Here is an 11006-nt window from a genome sequence, read left to right on the forward strand (position 1 = left end):
ACCAGACATAAGCAACTTAACTTTCACCCGTTATTTCATTCTCATCTCCGCCGTCCAAACCTAGACCCAGCATAAAGCATTTGCCTCTGCCCCTGAGGGGCGCTGGGTGTGGCCCAGGACTCTGCCAAGACCCATGTTGTATATCACATCATGCCCACCATGCCCCTCTCCTTCCTGGATTGAGAGAAATTATTTAGAGTGGCCCTAACATTATTATGGTGAGGGGAATGGAAGGGATGGGAGCCAAATTGTTTACATCTCTTGAAGTTATTCTGTACAAAGCAGTGGAGAATAACCTTGTATAGAGCTGGGGGATTGGCTTGAGACATAAGAACCTAAGAACAGCCATGCTGGGTCAGACCAAAGGTCCATCGATCCCAGTGTCCTGTCTTCCGACAGTGGCTTCAGAAGATGCTTCAGAGGGAATGAACAAAACAGGGAATCATCAAGTGATCCATCCCCTGTTGCCCATTCCCAGCTTCTGGTAAACAGAGGCTAAGGACACCATCCCTGCCCATCTTGGCTAATAGCCGTCGATGGACCTATCCTCCATGAATTTATCTAGATCTTCTTTGAACTCTGTTATAGTCTTGGCCTTCACAACATCCTCTGGCAAGGAGTTCCACAGGTTGACTGTGCGTTAGGTGAAAAAATACTTCCTTTTATTTGTTTTAAACCTGCTGCCTATTAATTTCATTTGGTGACTCCTAGTTCTTCTGTTATGAAGAGTAAATAACATTTCCTTATTTACTTTCTCCATGCAGTCATGATTTTATAGACCTCTGCCATATCCCCCCATAGTCGTCTCTTCCAAGCTGAAAAGTCCCAGTCTTATTAATCTCCCCTCATATGGAAGCTGTACCATACCCCTAGTCATTTTTGTTATCCTTTTCTGTACCTTTTCCAATTCCAATATATCTTTTTTGAGATGGAGCAACCACATCTGCACAAAGTATTCAAGATGTGGGCGTATCATGGATTTATATAGAGGCAACATGATATTTTCTGTCCTATTATCTATCCCTTTCTTAATTATTCCCAAAATTCTGTTTGCTTTTTTGACTGCCGCTGCACATGAGTGCATGTTTTCAGAGAACTCTCCACAGTGACTCCCAGATCTCTTTCTTGAGTGTTATCAGCTAATTTAGACACCATCATTTTATATGTATAGTTGGAATTATGTTTTCTAATGTGCATTACTTTGCATTTATCAGCATTGAATTTCATCTGCCATTCTGTTGCCCAGTCACCTAGTTTTGTGAGATCCCTTTGTAATTCTTCACAGTCTGCCTGGGCCTTGACTATCTAGAGTAGTTTTCAGAGTGGTAGCCGTGTTAGTCTGTATCAGTAAAAAGAACGAGGAGTCCTTGTGGCAGCTTAGAGAGTAACACATTTATTTGGGCATAAACTTTCGTAGGCTAAAACCCACTTCATCAGATGCATGGAGCGAAAAATACAGTAGGAAGATATATATATATACAGAGAACATGAAAAGATGGGGGTTACCATACCAACTCTGATGAGACAAATCAATTAAGGTGGGCTATTATCAGCAGAAGAAAAAAAACTTTTGTAGTGATAATCAGGATGGCCCATTTCAAACAGTTGACAAGAAGGTGTGAGTAACAGTAGGGGGGAAAATTAGCATGGGGGAAATAGTTTTTAGTTTGTGTAATGACCCATCCACTCCCAAATTAATCAAGCCTAATTTGATGGTGTCCAGTTTGCAAATTAATTCTAGTTCTGCAGTTTCTCGTTGGAGTCTGTTTTTGAAGTTTTTTGTTGAAGAATTGCCACTTTTAGGTCTGTAATTGAGTGTCCAGGGAGGTTGAAGTGTTCTCCGACTGGTATTTGAATGTTATAATTCTTGACATCTGATTTGCAATAGAATAGATGGACACAAATCAGAATTCTAGTAGATTGGTGAGGCATGATTTCCCTTTACAAAAACCATGTTGACTCTTCCCCAACAAATCATGTTCACCTATGTGTCTGATAATTCCGTTCTTTACTATAGTTTCAATCAGTCTGAAGTCAGGCTTACCAGCCTGTAATTGCCAGGATCACCTCTGGGGCCTCTTCTAAAGATTGGAATCACATTAGCTATCCTCCAGTCATCTGGTACCGAAGCTGATTTAAATGATAGGTTACAAACCACAGTTAATAATTCTGCAATTTCACATCTGAGTTCCTTCAGAACTCTTGGGTGAATACCATCTGGTCCTGGTGACTTAAACCTCCTCAAATGATACCTCAATCTGGGACAGTTCCTCAGATTTGTCACCTAAAAAGAATGGCTCAGGTTTGGGAATCCTCAGTTGTGAAGACCGATGCAAAGAATTCATTTGTTTCTCTTAACGGCCTTATTGTCCTTGAGTGCTTCTTTAGCATCTCGATTGTCCAGTGGCCTCACTGGTTGTTTAGCAGGCTTCCTGCTTCTGATGTACTTATTTAAAAAAAATGCTATTACTTTTTGAGTCTTTGGCTAACTGTTCTTCAAATTCTCTTTGGCCTTCCTAATTATATTTTTACATTTCATTTGCCAGAGTTTATGCTCCTTTCTATTTTCCTCAATATGATTTAACTTCCACTTTTTAAAGGATGCCTTTTTGCCTCTCACTGCTTCTTTTACTTTGTTGTTTAGCCACGGTGGCACTTTTTTGGGTCTCTTACTACGTTTCTTACTTTGGGGTATACAGTTAAGTTGAGCCTTTATTATGATGTCTTTAAAAAGTTTCCATGCAGCTTGCAGGGATTTTAATTTTGGTGCTGTACCTTTTAATTTTTGTTTAACTAACTTCCACATTTTTGTGTAGTTCCTCTTTCTGAAATTAAATGCTACCGTGTTGGGTCATTGTGGTGTTCTTCCCACCACAGAGATATTAAATCTAATTATGTTATGGTCACTATTACCAAGTGGTTCAGCTCTGTTCACCTCTTGGACCAGATCCTGTGCTCCACTTAGGACAATAAGGATAACAACATTTCAGTGGCAATGAAATGTTGTTATCCTTGTTGTACGAGTAAAGGGCAGCAGAACTGAGCTTAGCCTGTCCCGACTGAGCGAGTCTTCCTAAACTGAACTAAACTCGCTAAGCAGGAGCTCGGATGCCAGACCCCGGTGAAGGGTAAGAGGGAGTTGTGGGCTCTGCCTAAGAGTCCTAGGCATGGTTTAACCTGCCCCTCCCCACCATTCAAAGATAGAGCTAATTAAGGCTGTATTAGGACTCTTTTTTGTTTTCTTAAGTGATCACTAGAGCTGAAATCATCTGTTGTGGGGCAGTGGTTCTGCCCAGCCTGCTTCAGCAGTGAAGTTTCCCCACTGAGAGCTGCAAATCACTGAGGGCTGGATGGAACCTCAAGAGACCGATCCGCAGAGGTCACAGGAGAGAAGCAGATGGCAGCAGAAGGTGATGGTGTGCCTTGGTGACGGCCGGCTGGGTGGCCACGGAGTGGAATGGTGAGTGGCTGGCAGAGCAGTGACTGGCAGCGTGGCCAGCAGAGCGGCTCCCAGGGTGGCCAGCGCACCGGCAAGCACTTGGGATGGTGGCCAGCAGAGCGGCCGGCAGGGCAGAGCAGCTGGCAGGGCGGAGCGAAAAGCGGCTGGCAGAGCGGCCGGCAGAGCGGAGCAGTGCCTGGCCAGCAGGGCAGCGACACCAGAGCAAGCACTCGGATGGTGGAACAAGCAAGGTGCTTCTCCCCCTGTCCCCCAGGGTGGGAGGTGAACTCATGCAGATGCACTGACCAAGGACAACTACTGTGAGTGGCGTGTGGTGGAGGGAGAAGGGAGGGGGTAAAGGAACTTCTGGTAGTTGGATCCACGAACCCGAGGCAAAAGACACGGCCCAGGGTGGGTGTTTTGCTCACAGTTTTATGATTTTGAATCCTGCTTGCGGCATTTTCCCTAATTAATGTTGGGTGACTTCTAGGGTTACCATATTTTGAGCTCAGCACTGCCGGCCCGGCCCCGGCCCCCGGCTCAGCACCCCAGGCCCCCAGCCCAGCACCGCCGGCCCCCGGCCCCGCACCCCCGGCCCAGCACCCCCGGCTCAGCACCCCTGGCCCCCGGCCCAGCGCCCCCAGCCCGGCCCCGGCCCCCAGCCCAGCATCGCCAGCCCGGCCCCGGCCCCCGGCCCAGCACTGCCAGCCCCCGCCCCGCACCCCCAGCTCAGCACTGCTGGCCCGGCCCCATCCCCCGTCCCCCGGCTCAGCACCACCGGCCCGGCCCCCGGCCCGGCCCCGGCCCCCGGCCCAGCACCTCCAGCCCCGCATGTCCCGATTTTCCCGGACATGTCCGGCTTTTGGGGATTTCCCCCCAGACAGGGATTTGAAGTACAAAAAGCCGGACATGTCCGGGAAAATCAGGACGTATGGTAACCCTAGTGACTTCCCTCCTTTCATTAAATGTTTCTTTTCTACCCTCAGACTCTGTGCTTGCGAGAGGGGAAGTTTTGCCTCTCCAAGGCACCCAGGGGTGGTGTAATTTTCTCAGGTTACTGGGTGGGGGCTCGAGCCGGTTCTGTGTTGTATCAATGGAAAGGGACCCCTAGGTATTGAACCCGGCCCTGGTTGCTGCTGGCTCCACCTGGCAGAAGGGTTACACTTCTTTTTAGTACACTTGGATTAACGTGGCCAAAACAGACGAATCCACAAAGCACAAGAACAAACAGACACATGGGGATAACAATTCCAGTTCCTACAGGAAACGTGAAGGCCAAATTCAGCCCTTGCCTAAGCAATCACGGTTCCTATCACTGCCAATGGGAGTTAAGATATAGGTGGATGCAGTGGCGGATTAACGCACAAGCCCATGGGGCCTCTGCCCAGGGGCCTCAGCCAATTTGGGGGCCCCCACAGGAGTGCCAGAACCTGTGTAGAAGTGCGCTGCTCCTCCTCTTCCCCCCTAGACCCCGCCCCCTGTCCCTCCTCTTCTCTGAGGCCCCGCCCCTGTCCCTCCTCTTCTCTGAGGCCCCGCCCCCTGCTCCTCCTCTTCCCCCCAAGGTCCCGCCCCCTGCCCAGGCCAGAAGCCAGATCAGGGCCATGGTAAGAGCCGCCCAGGGAGCCTGGGCCGCTGTGGAGAGCCCCAGACCCTCCACCCGCCATGTATACGTGGAAGGAAAAGGTAACAAAAACACAAAAAGCATCTGTGTGCCAGCGCCGTCCTCCCCCAGGTGCATATTTCGCCTCCCACACACACACGCCTTGATCCTAAGGTTAGAGAGGAGATGATCACTCAGGTGGGAAATCAATACAACCTGAAGTAACTGAAGCCTTCAATCAGCCATTTTCCTTGCTGAGTGTGTCAGGAACGTATTAACCCTGAAATCTGCTCCCCGGGGGCCCGTTCGCAGTATATCCAGTGCAGATTGAAGCACGAACTGTTTCAGATCAGCAGAGATTCTCTCCGTTTCCTGCAATTCCTGGACTGCTGTTCACCCCTTCGTCAGCCACTGAAGATCTTCGCTCAAGGGTGCAATGTTCCTACTGACGCTGCAGCCTACCCCACCATTCCTCCCAGCCCACCCTCTGTTTAGGTGCCACTCCCTCCCTCCTGCAGGTCAGCAGCAAGAAGGAGTCGCAGATGGAGGAAGGCTGGTAGTGTGCTTACTTATGATGAATAATTAGTTGTGGTAGTGTAGCACTCAGGAGGCCAGAATCCCGTTGTGCTAGGCACTGTACAAACATACAATAAAAAGACGGTCTCTGTCCCAAAGAGCTCACAGTCTAAAACACAAGACAACAGATGGACACGGGCTGACAGATGGGGGAGTACAAAGAAACAATGGGACAATAAGGTTATGGCACTGAAGTGCAGCTCGGGAAATCTGGGTTTGGATTCCTAGCCCTGCCACTGATTTCCTGCACAGCCTTGTCACTTAATCTCTATTTTGTAGAGGTGCTTATCCCATTCTCCTCACTGTGGCATCGCTGGGCCTCCCAGTCTTCATCTGTCCCCTAGGGATGACAGAACTTCCTTGCCACAGGGCGGGGCCTGGGAGGATGAACCCACAGATGCCAGTGAGGTGCTCAAATGCTGCAATGATGGATTCATAGAGCGAGCCAGATGAATACATTCGTTGGCATAAAGCTGAAATCTACCCCCAAAAATCCAGATTTTTCTCTCACACACACTCTCTCTCTCTTTTCTAAAGTGAATCTTGAATAAGTGACATTCCCCGGCATATGTCCACCTGAGACCACATTGACTCAGCTTCTCCCTGATGGGATGTCATATCTATAACAAAGAGTAATGTTACCGAAATATCTACCCTCCCTAATCCCAATTTGATTGCCACTTGGGGGGTTCCTGCTGCCCTCCCTGTTTTTTATTTCCAGTGTTTACAAGGGCTGCTAGCATCCTCACCTGTTTGGTCTTTTGAATCTTTTTTTTTTTTTTTGTATGATATACCTGGGTGGCCACGCTTACCAGTTCCTTCAGGGATTTTTTTTTTTTAGCGCTTTCAAGCTGCTGCAACCACTTTGCGATGTGTGGGGCTGACTGGGAAATAAAAATAAGCCTGACCGTGGACTGTGTGTCCGTGGCCTTGGGATCTATATTAGTATGGATACAAAATGCTTTACAAAGTTTTTTATAAAAGTCAGAAGGGTGTTGTTGATTTTTGCACAGTATTATGGACCTTTGTCCAATTTAAAGTTTTTTTTTCCGCTTGTTTTATGCCTGTCAAAATATAGTTTAGGAATTTTTTTAGATTTGCTTGTTGGGTTAAATTATTCGGGTTTCAATGGATTGATGAGCCTTATAAAATTGCGACCGTCGTTGGCGGCCTCTGCAGCCTCCCGGACCCCCCTTAGTACCCGCTCTTTCTTTTCCGTGTGCAATAGGCAATCTAAAAGTTGGCCCATGTCTTGCCAATCAGGATTATGAGACTGGAAAATGGTACGGAATCGCCTGTGAACGACATCCAGGTCGTCCCTAAGGCGAGGCGTAGTGGTTTGCCAGTTTATTTATTATTATTTATTTTATTATTATTTATAAGATCTTCAGTGGTAAAGGGGACATGAACATAAAGGTCTACAACATTCCCATCCATTGTAGGGACTGGGATGGTCCAGAGGGGTGCTTGGATATTAATTACCTTTTTTCCATAGAGTGTCCCCTTCCTTGTATGGGACGGATTAAGGATGGGAACAGGCAGGGAAGTAGTGTACCCACTGCTGGTGGCTCCACTAGCTGATTCGCTGACCTGCATTGTGGTGTCCTCAATCTTTGCTGGTGGGATCTGTCTCTGTAAAACTGCTGCCCCGGGCTCCGTTGAGGAGGGTACTGGGTCCGCCACAGTTGGTAATGCTGCCGCCGGGGGTGGCCGTGGTCTAGGGCAATACATGGGGGGGGATATCCTCCCAACAATCAGCTTCATGAGGGGCAGAAGCTTTCGGGAATAGAGGGGCCTGAATCTGTACCTTCTTCAAGCGACGATGAGCATCATCGTCCCACAAAAACCAATAGTCCATTTGCCCCGGCGCTTGGTTTTCCAATGTCAGGCGCAAGGGAGTTAAATGGGTAGGAATATCAAAGGAGCCATACTCGGGCCATGCAGTCCCAGGGCTGGCCAATCCTGGGTGCAAAGTTGTAAAAAACGCTTCCTTGACATCCCTTTTTGAACACCGGGTAAGGGCCATTTGCTTAACATATAATCCAAAGGACTATCCTTTGAGGGTTTTACCAGAGACCCACCCATCTGCCTGCTGACACGCTAACAGAGAATTACACAGAGAACAGAGGGAATTATGGCCTAATAGGATCCTATTACAGGAATTTCTACTAATACTGGCCACTACAGGGGACGGGACAGAAGGATCCCAATTCGACCTCAGAGCTTCATCGCACGCGATGGCTTCCACTCTGAGGAATTACGAATGAGAGGCTCAGTTCTGTCCACACACCTAACGCCCAACGTATGAGACAGAAATTCATTAACCGGTTAACTAGAACAGAACCAGACCAGAACCAGAACAAGATGGTATCTCCTTATCCTATTAGGGCTCACCTTATCGGAACACAAACCCCAGGGGCCGTGGTGACGCAGAGAAAAGGGGCAAAACACCCCGTTGGCGCCGTTCCCAGTTCGCTGCAGCTGTCCGGAGTCCAATGTCCGAGCTAGGAGAGTCCCGGCAGAGTCACCAGAAACTGTCACCAAAATATCGGGTCCACCTAGCTGAGAGCCAATAACAGCCAGACAGGGATAAGGAAGAATTGCTTTATTCTGCAGAAGAAAGGAGAGCTTTGCACCTTGGTACAAAAACTCTGTCTTAGACACATTTTAGAGACCTTTATTCACATTCAGACAAAGGCCCTTGCCGTGTTAACACTTGATTGGTGGTTGCCAGACCTGTGCTTCTGCTATCTGGTCAGTGAAAACCGGCTTGGGGCTAGTTCCCTCTGCCTCAAGGCAGAGGAGAGAAGACAGTTTAAAAGTTCAGGCTACTGTGTAGTGAGGTATTTGCTTTCCCCTAATGGCCACTGGATGACATAAAGGCTGCTAGCTGTTAAGGGGGGTCACTAGTAACTTTCACAGTAATATCCTCGAATATCTTTCCCACTAGCTTTTTGAAAGAGAAATGGTAGATCTCTCTGAACCCCAGGCTCCGGTACAGCCTCTGGCCCTCCAGATTCATCATGGATCACCGCCTTGTAGCCACACTGCTGGGCAAAGCTAAGGACTGTCCCGGACAGCGCTCTGGCAATGCCCCTGTTCCGATGGCTCTATCTGACCGACAGCCGTGCCAGTTCCAGCATGCGCTCATCGTCTATATAACGCAGTGATTCTGAAACTTTTTCACTGGTGACCCCTTTCACATAGCAAGCGTCTGTGTGCGATCCCCCCCTTATGTAAAAAAGTGTTTTTAATTTATATTTACCACCATTATAAATGCTGGAGGCAAAGCTGGGTTTGGGGTGGAGGCTCGCGACCCCCCCATGTAATAACCTCGTGACCCCCTGAGGGGTCCCAACCCCCAGTTTGAGAACCCCTGATATAACGGGACGCGGGCTTGGCAGATACAAGGGCCACCACTTCCCCTTCAGACTCAGCCACCCAGAAATGGGACTCTTCCCTCTTCATGTAGGTTTTCTGTATGTCCCACAGGTCCTCCCTGAGACACCACTCTACGTACTGAACATAGTACGAGTCCATCAGAAGCCAGCCTGCAGCTAACAGGACGGGGCAGCCAGCAGAGAAAGGAGGAGGGAGCCGGAGCTCAGGACCAGCACGAGGCTCACACCCAGATAGAACAGATGAGCCAAGGGGAAAGGATAGGGTTTAAATATAAAGGGGACTAGGAAGGAACCAGGGCTAAATGTTGATAACTAAAATGACCCACAGATAACCAGAAGCTCCCTTCGATCAGCCCGTCCCCTCCTCTCCAGCGATTCTGGGTCCCACCAGCAGCATAGGGACGAAAAATGGAGGTGTCACCCCAGAGTCTCCCCAGGCCTCGGAGAAGGGAGGGTGGGCAGCCCAGAGGGTGCACCCATGCTTTGGGGATCTTTAACATCAAGGCCTGCAGTTGCTAACTCAAATAACATAGCAGGTTTTCCCACTGCCTGGGCGCAATGTGGGCCCTCGGGTGACCGCTTTGTCAAAATGCAAAAACAGGACACTTACAGGAGCCCCGCCCCCCTCTGTGGTGCCACCTCCTGCTCCTCCTCTTCCCCCATGGCCCCGCCCCCTGGCCACACCAGAACCCAGAGCCAGGCCACCCAGGGAGCCCGGGCTGTGGTGGGGAGCATTTTGGGAGGGTGCTAGGAGGTCTGGGATATGGGTGGTTGGATTCAGGCCTGCATAATGCAGTGTAGATGCTGAACCCCCAGGTTGGGACCCAGGGTTCAACAATTCCTAACCTGGGGTTACAGATGAGTGTAGACATTCTAGGCCTAGGTTAACAAAGCCGGGTCTGCTAATTCGAGTTCTCTTAACCCTGAGCTTACGTTGCTGGGTAAACATACCCTAAGGCCCCGATCCTGCAACCTGCTCACATGGATGCAGGCTCCACCCACGCAGAGAAGTTTGCAGAATCAGGACCTTAGATTGCGAACTTCTTACTGCAAGAGACGGTTTCATTTATGCCTGGTGTGGGACCAAGCACACTGCTGGCATGTACCAAATAACCTGATAGTATCAGAGGGGTGGCCGGGTTAGTCTGGATCTGTAAAAGCAGCAAAGAGTCCTGTGCGTGCATCCGACAAAGTGGGTATTCACCCACGAAAGCTCCTGCTCCAATACGTCTGTTAGTCTATAAGGTGCTACAGGACTCTTTGCTGCTTAATAAGACAGGTTTCAGGGTAGCAGCCGTGTTAGTCTGTATCCGCAAAAAGAACAGGAGTCCTTGTGGCACTTTAGAGACTAACACATTTATTAGAGCATAAGCTTTCGTGGGCTACAGCCCACTTCTTCGGATGCATAGACTGGAACATACAGCAAGAAGATATTTATACATACAGAGCCCATGAAAAGGTGAAAGTTGCCCAACCAACTGTAAGAGGCCAATCAATTAAGATGAGCTATTATCAGCAGGAGGAAAAACAAGTTATGAAGTGATAATCAAGGTGGCCCATAGAAGGGGAGAAGATACTTAACATGGGGAAATAGATTCAATCGGTGTAATGACCCAGCCATTCCCAGGCTCTGTTCAAATCTAAAGTTAATGGTCTCTAATTTGCATACGCCCACGAAAGCTTATGCTCAAATAAATTTGTTAGTTTCTAAGGTGCCACAAGTACTCCTGTTCTTTTTGCTTAATAAGATAGCCTTGCTCCTGCTATGGCCAAGAGAGCAGAAGACATACAGCAAAATGGTGTCCGCTGGAACAGAATGCCACTGGAGAATGCGGCAACCCACTGGGAAAAGGGACGTGTCCTAGGACGAGGATTTTCTGGTTCCTCGTGTTAATAGCAGCACAGCATGTTACATATAGGTTGGAACTTGGCGCAAATGCAAAGGCCTTGACTCTGGAGGTGATGAAATCTCCCTGCTCGTTTACTGTGA

The 11006-nt window shown here is 48.8% G+C and overlaps 1 protein-coding gene across 1 annotated transcript; it reads right to left on the bottom strand.

Moving 5' to 3' along the window:
- Positions 1–8398: 8398 nt before the first annotated feature.
- Positions 8399–9965, bottom strand: LOC117870377 (putative N-acetyltransferase 8B). Its single transcript, XM_034757512.1, is given in 4 exon segments — positions 8399–8769; positions 9002–9182; positions 9185–9297; positions 9950–9965. Coding segments are annotated over 4 exon segments (558 nt in total). The 3' UTR covers positions 8399–8521.
- Positions 9966–11006: the final 1041 nt, after the last annotated feature.

The sequence above is a fragment of the Trachemys scripta genome, unplaced genomic scaffold (genome assembly GCF_013100865.1).
Source record: "Trachemys scripta elegans isolate TJP31775 unplaced genomic scaffold, CAS_Tse_1.0 scaffold_28, whole genome shotgun sequence".
In the NCBI taxonomy this organism is placed as follows: Eukaryota; Metazoa; Chordata; order Testudines; family Emydidae; genus Trachemys; species Trachemys scripta.